The sequence below is a fragment of the Rhinolophus ferrumequinum genome, chromosome 8 (assembly GCF_004115265.2).
Source record: "Rhinolophus ferrumequinum isolate MPI-CBG mRhiFer1 chromosome 8, mRhiFer1_v1.p, whole genome shotgun sequence".
Classification (NCBI taxonomy): domain Eukaryota; kingdom Metazoa; phylum Chordata; class Mammalia; order Chiroptera; family Rhinolophidae; genus Rhinolophus; species Rhinolophus ferrumequinum.
The window spans coordinates 62,420,957-62,440,537 of NC_046291.1; the positions used below are offsets into that span (position 1 = coordinate 62,420,957).

A 19,581-nucleotide genomic window follows, 5' to 3' on the forward strand; every position below is an offset into this window, starting at 1 on the left:
GGTGACACAGGTTGCTATCTTCCCAGTTCCTTATTCCTCTTTCTGTCGATTTATAACTAGGAGACATGAGACCATACAGGTTCTCTGTTTGGTGGGACAGAAGTTGTCCTCATTACTTCCGATGTATGCTGTCATCCTTGCCCACTGTGGTGCAACGGAAAGGGAACATGGCACTTTGCCAGGCAAATGTAGGTTTGAGTCCTGACTCTACCATTCACTATGATTGTGAGCAAGTCACTTATTCTTATCTGGAAAATGGATTTGATTGTACAAACTATCTTTTAATGTTTCTGTGAATAAATAAAATTCTGGCTGCCATAAAATAAATAGTAAACACATACATCCCTCCTTCTGCCAGCCCTTCGTTTATATCTGAATCTTGAAGTAGTTTGTTTTGAGGTTTACTGAGTTGCTTAAAAACTGTTCAAAGTGGCTCAAAGCTGATAGGAACTGCGTAAGCTATCCTGAGCAGCATAGTGGTTTAGGGTATAGCTCTGCACACAGACCGCCTGGATTCCGGTCCTGGGTCAACCACTTACTAGTGTTTGACCTTGGGCAAGTCACTGTTTCTTACTGTACCTCAGTCTGACAATAGAATCCACTCGATAGGTTTTTCATGAGGATTCAATTCTTTTAATCCTTTTAGAATAGAACCTGGCAAGTAGCAAACACTTCTCTATATTACTGTCGTCATCACTTCATCATCATTATGAATAACACATTTCTCTCCTATTCTTTCTCTCCACCATGGCTCAAATAAAGAGTAAGGGCACTGGAAAATGTTTCGGGTTTAATTTTAAAATGTAATTTTTAATTAAACTTTCCAATTCAACTGCAGCTTTTCCAGGCGGGTGTGTGGCTATGACTACTGGAAATTCTCTTGGGAAGTGGGAGGTGAAAGATTGCAGAAGCTTCAGAGCGCTTTCAATTTGCAAGAAAATCAGTGGGCCTGTTGAGTCTGAAGAAGCATCTCCTAAGCCTGAAGACTCCTGTCCTGAAGGCTGGTATAATTTCCCCTCTGGTCTTTCTTGTTATAAGGTAAAGTAACATTCTCATTCAATTCCTCAATAAAGTTATCTATCTCCTATCCTAGTCCATGACCTTGTACAAATTATGCTCCTCTCCAGACACGAACGTAACCTACCAAAGTGTTTGGGAGCACAGAGTCCTCGTCTGGGAGGGCATCTGACATTGAACCTCTGGCGTCACACAGCTCATCCCCACATAAACTCATCTCCTACCCAAAAGAGCAGGGCCAGAGTCAGAACTGGCTCTTTCCTAGGGTTCTTTCTTTCTGGGAAGCTGGGTGAGCTTCATGCTGTGCTGACACTTTGATTATGGTTTTCATATCCCTCTAATTCTTGTTATCAAAGGAAGAGTTCTATCAGTTTTCACAATGTAAAAAAATGTGTTTCAGTGTCTGTATCAGTCAACTGTTCCCACAAAGAAATCATTACATACCACCTCAAAATCCAGTGGCTATGACAATAAACATTTAGTCTCATGTAACCAGATCTCTGGGTCAGAGAGGGTTTGGTCGATCAAGTTTGGGCTTAAATGGTCAGCTCTGCTTTCAATTGCAGGTTGGCCGTGCTGGGCTCCAGGCTCTGAGTGCGGTCTGCTGCCCTTCTATTTGGGTCTCATTTTGACCCAGCTGCATGGGCAGCAGCTATCGGGGGTTGTTCTCACGGCCAATCACTGAGAGGCAAGTCCAGCCATGTGAGCACATTTCAGCCTCTGTTCACTTTACTTTCACTAACATCCCATTGGTCACAGCAAATCACATGGCGGAGCCCCAAGTCAACATACAGGGAAGTATACTTCACCCACCTGGAGGCCAGGCAAGAATATATAATTAAGTCACAGGAAACCGAAGAATTGCGACCTATAATTCAATCTACCATTGTGTCATCTGCTCTTCCTTCTTTTGCAATGACTGTGGTTCTTTTGGCATAAAATTAGTCATCACAAACCAGAGAGACAATCCGAAGTGGCAAGTTTTGTTATGCCACCTTCTGTCAATGTTCGCACGCTAGTGCAGTCTGCCCTTTGATTCTTCTTCATCAGAAAATAATACTGTACTTGTGCAGGGCGCAGTGTATTATGTTCTGAATTGTATTGTTAACACATTTCTTTGCAGAAGTTTCCCCCCAAACCATTCATATGCATCTTTTATGGCCTCAGTTGATCTCTCAAAGTCCTAGGAATGCAGGAAAACGTGGCATCTTGTTGGAGCAGTTCCCCATCCTGGCTGATGCGGGTCATTCCTCTGGCAACAGGGACTAGCACTTGGGCTGGCCTTTCGTGATGCTTTTAGCTGGACCTGTCTGTGCCACAATATATGCACATGTACCTACATCATCATTACACCTATAAGAAGCCATTTCAGGGGCCCATACATTTGATTATAATTGACTTTAAAATGATGACTATTTTCTGATTACACCAGAAAACAAATTAACATGGTATTTTCTTAAGCTATTTCATGTAGAAAGAATTGTAAGGAAGAGGAACTGGGAAGAAGCGGAGAGATTCTGCGAAGCCCTTGGAGGACATCTTCCTAGCTTCCATGATATGGATGAAATGAAGAAATTTGTTGAGTTTTTAATGGACCAGTTCAGGTAATACTTTTAGAATGAGGTCTTCTATGCTAAATTAGATGTCTTCTAGGTATTCAGAATTGATGTGTTTTATTATCTAAAAGGGTCCTTGAGTGCTTAGCAGTCATTGAACATCAAGTATTTTTATGTGCATGATACTTTGACAGATTCAAAGATGAGGGAGACAGAGACACCATCCTTTGCATAGCATAATAAAGTCCAACGGTAGGGATAAGAAAAGTACGGTGAAAAATCTAGCACCTAGATAAGGAGGAACCATGGGAATTCAGAAGAGGGAGAAAGTGTTTCTGGGACGTATAATTAGAAAAAATGTTCTTGGAAGGTACAATAATATTTTGAAAGGTAATATAAGAGAAGGAGCCAGGGAAAACAGAACATACAAAAGGGTGTGAGACCAGAATATGCAGGGGGGAAAAAAACTACTGATGATTGAATCATGAAAATAAAAAAGAAAACAGATACTTAAAATGAATCCTCAGTAAAGGATTATAAAACCCATTTCATGGAGAAATTTTTTAATTGATAAGAATACTATACATAATTCTATATTATTATACATACAATTATGAACAATTTCTAGGGGAATACAAATTATTATACAATTGAGTTGGTAAGTAGAAACCCAATAATCCAATAGCCATGGAAGTAATTGAAAAAGTTGACAAAGAATATCTTCAAAAAGAAGTAGGAACTATATGGTTCTATATGTGAACTCCTTCACATTTTACAAAAGAGATTGTTACCATGTATTTCGATACATGGTAAGATACAAGCAAGAGCTTGTATTCTATTACATAGAAACTGAAGCTAGTATCTGTTTTTTTTTTCACAAACTAGTCTAATTCTGATATCAAAGCCTGTCAACAATAGCACAAAGAATTACCAAGCTCATGGCTAGACTTGAAAAAGTACATACTGATGACTGATATAATAACAAACACTTACATAATGTTTATTATGTACCAGATAATGTCCTAAGTGTTTTCTATTAGCTGATTTAATCCTTACACCAACCTATGAGGCAGGTACTATTACTACGCCCATTTTATCTAAATGAGAAGAGACACAGAGAAAACTTGCCCAGGATTATATAGCTAGGAAGTAAAGGATCCAATATTTAAACCCATTAGAACCCAATTTCTTAACCCACTATATAATAATGCTTCAGAATTACACTCCTTGACAATGTAGGATTTCTTCCAAGAATCCAAGTACTAGGAATTCTATATATGAAGTCAAATGTCTCACGATCATCTTAATAGGTGCTGAAAATGGATCTAGTAAAATTCACTATTCATTCCTGGCTTCACATATAAATATATCATATACTTAACATATTTAATTAATACAGTTAACATAGAAATTCTTATTAGATTAAGAATAAAAGGATAGCTCAGCCAGTATCACACTTAATGATTAAATATTAAATGTGTTTCCGTGAAAGTCAGAAAAAGGTAAAGGTCCCTATTATCATCACTATTGTTGATCTTTGTTTGGAACTATTCCCTGTGCATTCAGATTTTTTTTTAAAAGGAATATTATAAGATGTAAATAATTTATAATATATTTAGTGGCAGGAAGAGCAAATTATAAAAGAGTGAAAAATACACTTAAAAGTGGACTGCAAAAATGTATCAAAAAAGATTATCATTACCTCTGGGAGATAAGATTTTGACTGATTTCTTTCCATGTTTTCCAGATTTGCATTAACATACCCACTATTGTATTTTTTTCATTAAAAAAGTTTCACTACAGTGTGTTGGGAACCTGATAAAAATACAAGACCTGTGTTGCATAAGTATTCATTTATTAAGGATCTATTATAGAATTTCAGGTATTCTAGACTTTGTTTTCTAGGATTAGAAATTAATATACAGAATTTCATTGCAGACTATCCTAAGCTTACTTATAACCTAAGCTTATTAATACTAACTCTTAGGTTCTCTTTGAGGTGAGTGTTTCTTAGCTACTCCCTACAACCTTGAGAGTGGATTATAATGAATGCAAAACTCAGACCAAATCTTTCCACACATACAGACATTTATTAAACAAACGTTCATTGAGGCAGGCACAAAATATTTCATACACCTTGTTTTGTAGCTTGACAACATCCCACCTGTCCTTTTAGGTGTTCCAAACACCATCTTGAATGGAAGGTTTATTTGAGGTTGATGTGACAACGTTCCAGAGAGGCAGGAGTCTGTTCCCATAATAGTGGGCCTCAGGCAGTTCCAATCACCTCTCCCAGTGACAGGACATGGGTCCATTTGGAGCTGAAGCCCCAGATCCATTTCTTTTTCTTTTTCCTTTTTTTTTTTTTTTTTTTTAAGATTTTATTGGGGAAGGGGAACAGGACTTTATTGGGGAACAGTGTGTATTTCCAGGACTTTTTTTCCAAGTCAAGTTGTTGTCCTTTCAGTCTTAGTTGTGGAGGGCGCAGCTCAGCTCCAGGTCCAGTTGCCGTTCCTAGTTACAGGGGGCGCAACCCACCATCCCTTGCGGGAGTCGAGGAATCGAACTGGCAACCTTGTGGTTGAAACGATGCGCTCCAACCAACTGAGCCATCCAGGAGCTCAGTGGCAGCTCAGCTCAAGGTGCCATGTTCAATCTTAGTTGCAGGGGGTGGGCCCACCATCTCTTGTGGGACTCGAGGAATTGAACTGGCAACCTTGTGGTTGAGAGCCCACTGGCCCATGTGGGAATCGAACCAGCAGCCTTCGGAGTTAGGAGCATGGAACTCTAACCGCCTGAGCCACCGGGCCGGCCCCCAGATACATTTCTAATAGGCTACCAGCCTCACCATGAAGGGTGAGCGTATCTCTAAAGATTTTAGCCATTCCTCATACCTTGAATAACTTCCATTTCACCAGTGAGCGTGCATTTCTAACATCCTGCTGATTTACAAGCTTCTCATTTTGCTGATATAACCCATTTCTGACATTCACTCTGTTAATGACCAAAGCCTCAGGTGTGATGGCTTTGGATGACACATGGCCTTGTGGTAGCTGCCTCTGGAACATGGCCTTTCTAATATCCTGCTGAACCTCTCTGAAGGGAGAATTTGAAGCAGGACAACTTACTGGCTCCTAGATCTCAAACTTAACACACACACACAATATCGTTCTGTCTAGAAAAGTATTTTTCAGTAAATACTGACATAAACAAACTGCATTTTGAACAACATCAACCAAGAGGTTAGGAAACTTTAAGAAGAACAGGGAGCCATGGATAAATACTAAGCAATAAGGTTGTAGATCTCGGTGGGAATCAACTGACGGAAAATGGAATATCATATGATATAAATGATCCTTAAGAGCTTCTATATATGAAATAGATTACACTAGAAAACAAAACTGAAGTCTGAGTAATTAAGGAATCTTTCTTGATTTGTTCTGATCATACTTGCTGGGGTTCCTTCCATCCCCAATTAAAAAGTAATACAAGTTCATTATGTAAAGTTTGTGAAATATAAAAAACAATGAAAAAAATCCTAGTTCCCAATTATAAACAGAGTTAACATTTAGTGTAACTTACAATGTACAATGTTTAATTTTTTTCTGATCACAAAAATAATATATGCTGAATTTAGACAACAGGAAAGCACAAAGAAAAAACAAATCCTAATCCTTTTACTCATCGGGGCTATATTTTATTATATTCTTATTCCAGCAGTTAACACATTGCCATGTTAAACAGACTGTGTTGTCTGCTTAATATGCTCTCCATTAATAAAGAGATCATTTGCCCATTTTGTACTTAGGAAAACACCATATTCTAAAAGCAAAATTGTGACAATGACTTGAAGGAAAGGAAGGAAGCCAACGTATTTATATGAGAAAATGATTCTAAAGCTTACTCCTTGAACACCTTAGCTTTTTATTGCAGGAATTGACCTTTCTCAGCAAGGTGTCCATTGCCCAAATTGTGTATTGCATGACAAGGAGTTAAATCAGATTACTGTATACTTCTCACAATCTGCGTTCCACCCACGTCTCTATTTGTGTTTCAATGAAAAGGATTCATGCTGCACCAAGTCATTAAGGCTTTAAGATCTTTGCAACTGTTAATGGCAGCCCACCAGGGAAAGCCACTGTAGAAGAAAAATAGTCATAGGATTAGAGAAGAAAGCCTTGTTTGCAGTGCCATTGCTGCAGTGTGCTCTACCTCCTGTGATGTGGCATGAATGGATTTAGATATAAATCTAAGGCTTTGCAGACTAAGCACACCCTCAGCAAATAGTATTTATTGCAGGTTATGGCTGAGATATGTTTTTTAGGAACCAAATGCAACAGGAAATTTGATTGAGAGTAGCAATTTGAACACAAATACACATAATAACCTTTTATGCAATGCCTTCTTAGCCTGACAGCCTTAAAATTGTATACCTAGTGCTTACAGTGGAAGAAATTCATAGAGAGAGAGAAAATTTCAGTTGATTTGATTCCCTAGTTACAACCAATTGTTTTCTCAAATTTTCTAAAATCCATATTAGAGTTGTGCAATGATTAACGTGATTCCCAATTTCTTTATCTGCCTATAGATAAATCAAGTCAAACCAGGAATAAACTATAATTGAGGAAATATTTTCCACCTTCTACCACACAGAAACAAAACAGAACAAAACACAAGTGGCTACTATTTATTTATAACACACTAATGAATTTCTTGAAATGGAAGCTGAAAACTATAAATGTCTGGATTGAAATGAAGTTCAATCTCAGAAAGTAGTGAAGATTAGAAAAATTGGACAATAGGGCAAACTCATCTCTCTAAGGAAACTGTTCTCTTGAGATGCAGCAGAGAAGGCAAAAATGGGCTTGAAAGCAGAGGTTTCTAAGTGGGAAAGTTGGAGCTAAGAGAGAATTAGATGGACAGGTCGGGGAAAGATCTCTAAAGAGCCTTCCTGTGGAACTGACTAGAATAAATTCATGTGACAAATGACCTGTGATCATTTTTCAGGTTGTACTGTTGATAGTGTGAAGAAGATAAAATATCTAGTGCTTATTTTAGAAAAAACAAAAAATTATGCACAAATTCCCCAAAACTTAACCTCCTCTTTATTTTAGCCTTCTGACTTTAATTATACTGTATATGCCAGTTACCTAGACCCTGTGGTTTAGCTATCCCACAATTAGGAAGAATGATAAATTTGGGAGGCTGTAAGAAAGCTCTGATGAGTCGAAGACACAAACCAAAAAGTTCTCCAATGGCTACTAAAATCAAACTGGGCTTTGTGTACACTGCATTTATCTTAGGTCTACAAACTGGTGATCTTTCTCAATGAAACAAAACAGTATAACATAAAAACTGAAAGGAGACAATCCTCTTATTCTATTGCAGTAAGTTGAAAAGCTTGAAGTTGAAAAGATGGAAAAGTGCTCATTGGTATTAAAATATGAGGGAATGTTGATAGAGGAAAGAAGTAAAGCAATTATTTTATTAAAAAATGAGGAATTGATGTAAAATTAAATTTGTTCTAGCCCTTGATTTACTACCATGTTTCCCCGAAAATAAGACCTAGCTGGACCATCAGCTCTAATGTGTCTTTTGGAGCAAAAATTAATATAAGACCCAGTATAGTATAATATAATACCGGGTATAATATGATATAACATAACATATTAACATAATACCAGGTCTTATAACATAACACCAGGTCTTATATTAATTTTTGCTCCAAAAGATGCATTAGAGCTGATGGCCCGACTAGGTCTTATTTTCAGGGAAACACTGTAGCAAAATTTTTAAATGCAGACTTCTTGTATTTCCCAGTGGTCTTGTAGCTAGCTGTACATTCCATATATTCCATATATTCTACTAAACTTGAGAGTAAGAATTAATTTTAGATTCTGATCCTATCCCTTCTCTAATATGTGTTTTATTTATGTCCATATAACACATACATAGTTATGCATTTATAATAAACACTCATATGTAGTGATGATACATAGTATATGCAATCAGAAGGTTAAGTTATATGGAAAGAAACTAACATCACCAAAAAAATTACATGGAAAATGGTCTACGTTTTAAGGCCTAGAAAGTATAATACATTTTAGAGATTATTTTCAAGTTGGGTTAGAAGTGGAGAAAATTTTTTCATGGTTATATCATTTTATTTATATTGACAATATCTCCCTGGCCAGAGCATACATTTCATTGAGGGAAAGGGATCACTTACAACATACGTCCCTGCCTCTATCTGTTCTTGTATATATTCTTTCTTGGAATACCTGTCCTTTTTCCTCTCAGCCAATCTGAATACTGGCACATGATAAACACTCAGATTATGGCTCGAAGGAAACATTAGCCATCGTTTGAAGACTGGCTTTTGTCCTATCAACCTCACAAAATGTTTCCTGACTTCCTGCAGTCCACAATGACTTCTCGTTTTCGGAACTTTTATAGCATCAACAATGTATGCAAATTTTATATCATTTGATGTCTTTCAAAAATGGTCTTATATTTTCTTTGTTCATATATATCTTGTCTCCTTGATTAGTTTATGTGCCGTTTGAGGGTGGATATTAGGTCTTGTATCACCATTGCACGTGGCTCAGTGCCTTGTACGTAGAGGTATAGTAGTTATGAGTGTTAAATATAATCACTTAAGCGATTGCTTAATTATATTGCTCTAGCATAGCCCATGGAGTTTGGCATTTAGAAAATACTTGTTTACTTTAAACTGAATGAGCAGTAGGAATTAAATAAGTTTTAAAAATCATGTTTAATTAAAATTTAGCCAAATGGTGTGTTCTGCATTTTAAAGAAAAGATTTGATAGTGTTACGGACAGACGCTTTAAGGAAATGCTGTTGTTGTATTTGACTGTAACTGAAAACATTGTCTAATATTGAAGCTCTGCAGTAGAAGTTTTGGAATAATCATATACTTTTTTCTCTCTTAAGTTCAAAGCAGCATAGTTTTTGCCTTTATGTGAAGGAAAGAACTTAAAATTTAATTTTATAAAATGGGGTACTTTTTTGACAGCTACCCCATATTTAGGGTTCAGTTTCATTTCAAAAGACTTCTTTACATAGCTTGAAACAGTGCGTTTCAGTTTGTGACAGGTCTTCTGAATAAACATACATGTCCTAAGCATTTTAGATATTGTGAATGCTAAATATTTTTGCCGAATGTTGTGCTCAAATTTATTCAACACTTCCTTTTCACATAGTAACCAGCGTTGGCTGTGGTTAGGTTTGAACAAAAGGAGCCCTGACTTGCAAGGAGCCTGGCAGTGGAGCGATCGCACACCAGTAAGTTTAACTTTTTTATTTGGGATAACATGGAAAGAGTATTTGTTTCAATAACAAGGTAGTTGATTGTTAAATAATACATCCACATACAACCATTAAATTAATGTTGTATCTTTATTGAAATGGAAATAGATTCACAAATCTGAAGTGTGGGGGAAGGGAAATTATTAATCTAATTTTTATTTTAAAAAAATAATCATATGTATAGGCTCTCTCTATATAGTCCAAAAATATAAAAATATAGATATACAGATATTGTGGTCATCTTGGGGTGGTACAACTGATTTTTTTCTTTTTCTTTATTTTTTTTTTCATAAGGAGAAGCTTTTATTTTTATTATCTAAAATATAAGGGTCATGTAAAAAATGAAGTATCTTTATTGGGAGAAATGATTTATTTGGAGGTACCTTAAAATGTCCTTAAATATTATTTCAAATGTTTACATTACCCTAAAGAGAAGTTTTAGGTGATACTTACAGGGATGGATTATTCTCAGATGTTAAATATTTCCTCCTTGTTACAATTGTGTTAATTCAGTGTGTATTCTTTCTAAATGTAAAAGCCCTTGACTTTCATTTTAGAATTGGAGCACATCTAAGAATAGGTCAACGAATAACCAGCATTTCAACACATGCAAAAAAGAGGGGAAAAAAAGTCTTTTGCAAGCTCCTGATTCTGTGACTCCAACCATGAACTTAATACACTGTTACCCCTCCACTTCCAAAACTGCAGCTTCCTTTATTTGGAAACTGTTGACATTATGACATTTTCTAAGTCCTCTCATGATTTAGCATCCTGGTATAAAAAAAAGAGATGAAAAAGTTTTCCATCCATGGCATAGGAATGCACTTGGGTTATTAAAGCTGCCTAAATTACATCTAAATTGCAAATATTTATACATCAGTCTTAAATTCTCAAGCCTCTCTTGTCTTTTAAGGTGTCTACGATTATCATGGAAAATGAGTTTCAGCAGGATTATGATATCAGAGATTGTGCTGCTGTCAAGGTCAGTACAAAGCTGGACAATCTGCATATTTTAAAACTAAAGCTGGCATCGTGTGCATTCAGGCAATGGATCCGTGAAGTGCTGTTTGTGTATGGAGCATGACAGTAGGTGTGATGGGAAGTAAGACATATACCCATGGCCCGGCCCTCAGGGAACCTAATTTATACTTAATTTGAGAAGATAAAATTCATATTCAAGAAAGACGACTCTTATCACTATGTAGTAATAAGCTCCAAGTAAGTGGGTTGAGGGAGGGGGCTAATGAAACCCAGAAGAGAAAGTGATGCCTGTGGCCTATTTCCAGAAAGAGGTGGGACTTGATTTGGGCCTGAAGGAGGGATGAGGTTTGGTCAGGTAGGATAGGGTAAGGTTTTCTAATGCAGAAATGGTATGAGGAAGTTGTATAAGATAAAGTAGGAGTGGAAGGGAGAGGCTAAGGCAGTGAGCAGAACAGAAGACAGATCAAGAAGTTTTCACTGGTGTTTTGGTTGAAAACAAAGTCGGGAAATTAGATCGCTGCCAGGTTAAGGAGTTTGTGCTGTTTTTTGGTAGGCAACAGATTACTGAAAGGTTTTTGACATGAACTAAAGTGGGTATGAGAAAATTCATCTTGAAGACAGGTTTCAAAATGCAACAAATAGGAAGTGAAGACATAAAAGACCAGTTAGGCATCTCCCTTTGCAGAATTCATTTGTGTATTCATTCCATAAGTGGTATGTCCAAGCAGTCTGTATGCTCTGGGGATACATCTATGGCAAGGTATAAAACAGTCACTGTCTTCACAGAACTTACGTCTAGTAGAAGATAAATACAAGTAAATAAGCAATTACAAGGGTTATGGCAGACAATGTATAAATTACATGCAAAAGCAAGAGTGTCGGGGGAGAATAATGATGGTCATTGTGGTAAAGATGATGATGATGATAGCAGCCATTAATACTTGTTAATTCATGAGCCAGGCAGGGCTAGCCATGTCACAAAAATTATTTCACTTAATACTTAAACCACCTTGTGAGGTAGGTACTGATACCAAATTCATCTTACAGGGAAGACATTTGAACACTGAGTGGTGTATGTGGTTACAGAACTAAAATTTAAATCCACGTGTCTGGGTCCACTATGCTTTGTGACTAGGCATTTATAGAAACAATCAAAAGGGTGCTGGCTTATGGGAAAATAGTGCATTTTAATTTAGATATTTTGAATCCAAGCTAGCTGTAAGAAATATACTATAGTAAGTAGAAAGCAAAAGACTGGAGCTGGAAGAAAAATGTACATAAAAAGAAAGCGCAAAGGGCCAAGAAGTAGATTTGAGGGAATCACCAACACATAAAATGTAAGAAGATAAGGAAGGAAGAGACATCTAGATAATATATCTTTTGCTATGTAAGCCCAAGAAGGAGAGTCAAGACAGCAATTGACCAGAAATGTTATAGGAAGGTTGGATGAGAACTGAGAAGGCCACAGTAAAGCATTACTGTATGGTATCATGCCATTTTTATAGAATTCCCAATTTAACACATGAAAAGGTGAAAACTTCAGACAGCTTGCGAAATTTCCAGAACACTGATGCAATAGACTATGTTCTATGTAAGGAGAGTCCTCATGTGTGAAAAGGTCCACCAAAAACTACCAAAAACTAAATAAGAGAAACCCTGATGCAATGTGCATCCGGAATAAGGCCAGCCAGGGCCGCGCTTTAGAAGGAGAAACTTACCTCACCTGCCACAGCACCCACCAGAATTTTGGCCTTAAGAGAAAACAGTCCAAAAAGTGATGGATGATCCTCCCAGGTCATGCCGTCCCCATTCCTTACACCCCTGCTTGCTGGCTGGAATTTGTCAAATGCTATCTTGGACCATGTGGAGGAGGGTAACATCCTAAGAATACAGAGCAACGTCAGAGAAGGAGCCTGGGCCCCTAAGGCCAGACTTTTATGTCACTTTTCATAGATCTGCTTTAATACAGCCAGGTGTTTGGAAACCACTGAACCAAATATTCTTTTCTAACATGATCTTTCCCAAATTTAAAGGTGTAAGATTCTACAATTTCATATCAACAAAAACAGAAAAGAAGAAAAACCCCACAATAATTTGCATTTTGGACATAAACATGACCTTATGGTATATTCCCTGTACGAGACCCTTTGAAGGCTCATGCTTAGGCTGTTACTGTTCCAACACTTCATTCATTCATTAAACTAAATATCTTAGGTGCTAGAGCTAAAATAGAGTTAAAGACCATAGGGTGTACAGTTTAGTGCATCAACATCAAAATATTGTGCAATCCTCTTCCTCCTTTAGGTCACGGATAGGCCATGGCGAAGAAGCTGGTATTTGTCTGAGAGAGAATTCATGTCTTTAAGGCCTTTTGCTTGTGATACAAAACTTGAATGGGTGTGCCAGATTCCAAAAGGTAAGTGAACATTGAGCATGCTGAGCCAAAAGTACCTAAGAGAGGATTTTAGTCTATAATTATGGTGTTTAAAGGTATATTCATTTATTTATTAGTACTTTATTAGCTATATTTATCCATCTCGTCTTCCTTTGTGACTTCCCTGCTGTAAGGCAGAATAACTGCTAATAATACTTTATGAATATTTAACAGATCTGCCTTTTTGGTTGCCACTAAAACAGCTATAGCATAGGCCCCGCAAAATTCAATCTGAAGCAATCATAACATGAAAGGAAAGGGTTTGGCCAGAAATGGACAAAACTCAGCAATACTGCAAGTCCTCTTGAGTTAGACTGAAGGCGCTTATAGCCACGATCTGTAATTGGATACGACACTTAAGCCACTTGCTTTCTTCCTTATACAGGTCGTACTCTCAAAACACCAGACTGGTACAATCCAGGTGAGTTAAGGAAATTGAAATGTAGCCAATGCTGCTTTTACTTTTTCAATAATGTGTTTACTTAATTATTTAAGCCCAGGCCTAAGTGCCAGCTTGTTCTCTATCACATCGTCTGTGAGATGAGGTATCTCCAGGCAGGGAAGGTGGTTGGCTGATATGGGATGAGATTATGAGGCTGGATTTGTCTTTCTCTGACTGGGTGACAGAGTCACTCATGGCTCAGGAGTCCCGGGTTCCTTTCAGGCAGCACTGCTCAGGCCAAAGAGAGTCAGTGATTCTAAATGGATTACTATTTATAAATAGTTTAGAACAGTAATCCATGCTTACAGGGTGCAGTTTGGTTTGCACAGACATAACTCTGATATTCTTCTCTTTTAGAGCGTGCTGGAATTCATGGACCTGCGGTTGTAATAGAAGGGAGTGAATATTGGTTTGTTGCTGATCCTCATTTAAACTACGAAGAGGCTGTCCTGTATTGTGCTAGCAATCACAGCTCTCTGGCTACTTTAACATCCTTTGTCGGACTAAAAGCCATCAAAAACAAAATAGCAAATGTAATTCAAAAGGACATCTTATTAAATATTTTACTTGTTTTTACATTTATTCCATGAAAAATATTTCAAAAATCTTGCCAAAATCTACAATAATTGCAATGGGACACTATATGTCCAACTAATGAATGTGCATAATTACAGCAACCGTATTTTCTGCATATGAAATAGGGCCTGTGAAGATAAAAATAATTTTCAAACTGCTTTTTTGGTGAAAGGACCTGGTAATTTGTGTAATTTAGAGACCAAAGTAACGGAATGTCTGGAAAGTTTAGTGGTTAGTGGTTATGGGGAGACAGTATTTAAATCACAACTCTTCTATAAAACTCAGCACATGTAAGGATGGATGTTTGGTTTGTTTTTCAGATATCTGATGATGAACAGAAGTGGTGGGTGAGAACTGACCAGCACCACAAAATGGACCGTCACTTTATGTAGTATGTGATCTCATTGATGCTTTTAAAGTTATCATTTGAAAGAAGCAATATCAAATTTCCTTTTTAAATGGATTACCATTTATAATTAGTTTTGAACATGAATCCATAAACTTCCTAGAGAAACCAAGTCCTTTTGCATATTAGCATAAGGAATTAAGTGGTATAAAATAATGGTATAACATTAAATTTAGAAATAAAATTACAGTAAAAAACAGGATGAAACATGTAACTACATTCTGAGTAATCACATCTCTCATTTTCTTTCAGCTCACGACATCCGTGGCATCACTTTCCTTTAACATTCGGAGAAGAATGCTTGTATATTTCTGCCAAGACTTGGCTTAGGGGTAAAATTAATTCCCAAATCCTTTAATGTTGATTATATAATATGTGAAATTCAGGTTCAATTACTAGCTTAATCTTGCTTTCTTTTTGATTATATGTTTGATAGCTTCATTTATGGCTAATGAGCATGACTCAAATTCCAAATGCAAATAAAGGTATTTTCACTGTGAATATTTTGACTTCCTGTATCCTGAAACAAATTACTTAAAAATAAAGTTACCACACTCATAACTAATAAGCACTAATACAAACTAATAGACAAATTTGTAAAGATAAACAGGCAGCAGTTCTAAAATATAATTTAGTTCCTTTTCCCCCTCATTAGCCTTCTTCAACTCTATTTCCTGCCATCAAGAACTGTGGTAACTGTGGTCGTTACACCAAATGTGTGCATTTTTATAGGCAATATTGGTATGCTCTATGAATAGAAATAGAAGACAAAAATGGCTAGAGAAGAAAAGGAATATATATTTAACCATTTGGGGAAGATTGATTTAAAGAGACTTTCTTTATTACTGGATTGTTTTTAAAATGTGCTGAATAGAAAATTCTCACCACACTAATCCTGCTTTTCATTTCTCAGATTTAAATAAGCCAGCAGACTGTAGCACCAGGTTGCCCTTCATCTGTGAAAAATATAATGTATCTTCATTGGAAAAATATAGTCCAGATTCTGCAGCTAAAATACAATGCTCTGGGGATTGGATTCCTTTTCTGAATAAGGTAAAAAGAGAATTGCTACACTGTGCAAATGATGATTGCTTTTGTGATGGCTGTATGGCCTGTGGCAGAATGGCAACCCATCACATAACTTCAACAAGACAGCCTCTGCATATTTCAAACATCTCACTTGATCTTCTACGTTGCCCGGAACCAAGTTAGCTAACTCTCAAGTTAGTCATGCCTACAGGTCTTTCAAAACACTGTTCCTATTTTGTTACTATTAATGCTTGCTGAAATTTATCTGTCAATGGATAATAAGACATTGAATAGTCAGGACAATCTCTATGGCATATAGGAAACTGACTAAATTGCTGGCTGATAAATTTTCCCCTTTAAAGAACACATCCAAGCAGCATCTACCAATAATAGAATTATACCAGCGTTTCCCGAACTACTTTTTGGGGACTACACATACCAAATGTTAATCATTGATCTTGCCTCCCAAGTGGTATTTATGATTAAATAGGTTTGGGAAATGCTACATTCTTTATTTGCTTCTTTGAGATGCATAATCCATATTGGTATATGTATCTCTTAGGAAATGTATTTAGGTGCTAAAAAGAGAGATTGCTACAGTATGTTAAAACCTTTATTTTATTACGTAAAAGTTTGAAGGTAAGTAGGCTGAGGTTGATATGTAAGCTCTGTGAAGTCTTTAAATCCAAGCTCCTTTTGTCTTTCGGCTCTACCATCCTTAACCTAAGGCTTTCACACTCAAGTTCAGGGTGTTTTCTCTAGAGTCTTCTAGAAACCTCCCAATGACTTATATCTCACTGGCCACTCCAGTCTGTAGGGAGGCTGAAATAAAAACATTTTGTAGAATGTTTCAAGAAACACAATTTGGAAGAAACTACTCCACGCTAACATGATCATAACATCAAAAAGAAAAAGAGATGTGTCTGAGAGCTGAAATCATCTGTTAGAAAGTTAAATTAGTAGGGGTGTATTTTGACTTTTTAAAATTAGGACAATCTTTTGTTTCCCCCAAGGTACTGGGACTAAATTAATTTACACAGTTGATGTAAATTCGAATTAAAGTAGTCTGCTAAGAAACAGAGAGAGAGGGATGATTTCTTTTAAAATGTGGGGTTGTGAAAATCTATAAGGAGGTGATAATTAAGAGTACAGACTTTGAACTCAGGTATAACAGAGTCCCAGGGCTGACCATACCACTGTATGGCTATTTCACTTATGGGTAAAGTTACTTAACTTCCCTATGCCTCAGTTTCCCCATCCATTGTGAGAGTTACATGAGATAATATTATGCAAACTGTTCAGCACAGAGGAAGTACTCAATAAATGGGAGATTTAAAAAATTGGTTTGAAAACCACTCTTCAGTTGTTTAAATTGACAGTAAACATCTGCATTCTTATGGTACTACTTTGTATATTTCCATGTCTCACAGACCAAAAATTAGCAGCCCTCTAAAAAAATGAGGCATTTATTTCCTATGTGAGCTTTCTCATGTCTTGAATTTTGTGCTTCATATATGTTCTTTGTTTGCAGTGTTTTCTAAAGATCAAACCCAAGTCTGTCACATTTTCTGAAGCAAGCGATACTTGTCACACCTATGGTGGCACTCTTCCTACAGTGATGAACCAGAGAGAACAAGGTAGCAGAATTGTTTTGGAAACATGTTTTATTCTGATATGGGACCAAGTTAGTTTTGGGAGGCTGAGGAGAATTAACATATTTTAAAAATCCAATTAAACTACTTTTTTTACAGGGTAGGTAAAAGACTATCTTGGTAGTTGGATAAGTAATAGGTATTCGTTGACATTTTTAGTATATTTTTAATCTGAATAAGTCAAATGCTTTTTAAAAAATGTCTTTCAGATTTTATTACAGTCTTGCTTCTGGATATGGAAGCTACTTTATGGATTGGTTTGCGCTGGACAGCCTATGAAAGGATAAACAAGTGGATAGATAACAGAGAGCTGACATTCAGTAACTTTCACCCACTATTGGTTGGTCGGAGGCTACGAATACCAACAAATGTAAGTTTTTTTGAATAAATTATTGGTTTAACAACAAGAGACTATTTTGTGAGTGGTCCATTTATATGAAACATCCAGAATAGGTAAATCTATAAAGATAGAAAGTAGATTAGTGATTGCCAGAGGCTAAGGAGGATGAAAGGATTGGGAACGATGGTGAAAGGGTAGGGCGTTTCTTTTTGGGATGGTGAAAATGTTCTAAGATTGATTGGGGGTAATGATTGCACAACTCTGAATATACTAAAAGCTATGGAGTGTGTGCTTTAAATGGGTGCATTGTTTCATAATGAGTTATATCTCAATAAAGCTGTCACGAGAAGAACAACAACTGGAACTTCGCGGGCCTTCACGTACCGTGTATGCCCTGCTTTTTCACAATAGCATCAGATCCATAGCACTTATTTCACAACCATGTGAAACAACCAAGTAGTGCATTGCAAATAGAAGCGGTTTATAAATGCTTTACTTAATATTTTGTGATTTGGAGCTGTCAGCCTCAGTCTCCTGAGGCAAAAAGTACAAAAATGGAGATTATTGATCATTTTTCCCTAAGAGCTAAATGTAAAGAAGCTATAGAAGGGAGGAAGGTGTTGTATTAACAATAGTTATCATATACCATGAAACTGCTTCTGTCTTCCCTATTTGCTGGATACACACCACCTTTAGCACCAAGGACAAAGATGAAGAAATTAACTTTAAAGTCAAATTCCAAAAATACGTCCTAGATAATAATCAACTAATGTTCCTGGTGCAATGTAACTTGGCTCAAGATTGGTGTTGGTGGCTAAGGGAACTCTGAATCATATGTGATTATGTACAAAGTAAATATCAAAATAATCCTTCGCTATTATAGAAAATTTGAAAGTTATAGAAAAGTAAACACAATAAAGAAAAATACCCACCCATATCCCACTTATATTTAGGCCAGTGGCTTTCTAATTTTTAACCATGACCCATACATTTAAATCACCATCCAGTACATCGATCTAAATGTAATATTGCATTCACACAATAGTTTCAGGCAATACTTACCCTTAGAGCCTCTGCATATTGATATTTCTTTCTAGTCTGTACTACTGTAGTTTAATCTATTCATTATACCCATCCTATCCCATCCTATTTCATTATCACAAATGTGAGTCAAGATCCATTGCAATGATCTACTAAATGAGTCTCACAAGATATTTGAACCATGATCTAGGAACTCACAATGAATGTTTCAGCATTTTTTTCTTCTTAGGCTTTTCTATATATTGTCTTCTTGAGATAGATAAGATCATTAGTATATATACTATTGTATTCTATCACTTTTCTCACAGTATTATATCATAAGTAGTTTCTTATGCCATTAAAAGATGTACGTGATAAGCATTTTCATGGTTGCATGGTACTTTTTGATAGATACACCATCATTTACCTAAGCAATGGTATTTAGATTATTTCCAGTTTTATATAATCCTAAATAGTGCTTCAGTAAACATCTTTGTGCATAATCTTTGCTTATATTTCAGGTTACCTCCTTAAAATAGACTTTGGAGGTCATATAGCCAGATGAAAAGAAAGAAATAAAGTTTTGGTTACCAAATTCCTTCCCAGAAAGATTTATGAGTTTATATTTTTGTCAGCATTATATTATGATGGTCCTTCTATCCATACCCACATATTAAGAATTTCTAACATTTGTTGAGCAGCTAATATGTATCAGGCACTCTGCTAATACATCACAGGCATTATTTCATTTAATCTGCACAATAGATGTGAAAAGGTCCCTTGTTCCTTTCCTATCTT

The 19,581-nt window shown here is 36.4% G+C and overlaps 1 protein-coding gene across 2 annotated transcripts in view; it reads left to right on the plus strand.

Annotated features, from left to right (window-relative positions):
• The window catches only part of LY75 (lymphocyte antigen 75), a 114,341-nt gene that overhangs the window by 27,572 nt on the left and 67,188 nt on the right, over positions 1–19,581 (plus strand). For both annotated transcript variants that reach the window (XM_033112786.1, XM_033112789.1), the window contains exons 12-23: positions 839–1,038; positions 2,479–2,621; positions 9,798–9,879; positions 10,817–10,885; positions 13,189–13,300; positions 13,704–13,739; positions 14,118–14,293; positions 14,657–14,727; positions 14,995–15,074; positions 15,656–15,795; positions 17,303–17,408; positions 17,633–17,793. In XM_033112786.1, coding sequence (XP_032968677.1) covers positions 839–1,038; positions 2,479–2,621; positions 9,798–9,879; positions 10,817–10,885; positions 13,189–13,300; positions 13,704–13,739; positions 14,118–14,293; positions 14,657–14,727; positions 14,995–15,074; positions 15,656–15,795; positions 17,303–17,408; positions 17,633–17,793 — 1,376 coding nt within the window. The remainder of the gene's footprint in view (positions 1–838; positions 1,039–2,478; positions 2,622–9,797; positions 9,880–10,816; positions 10,886–13,188; positions 13,301–13,703; positions 13,740–14,117; positions 14,294–14,656; positions 14,728–14,994; positions 15,075–15,655; positions 15,796–17,302; positions 17,409–17,632; positions 17,794–19,581) is intronic.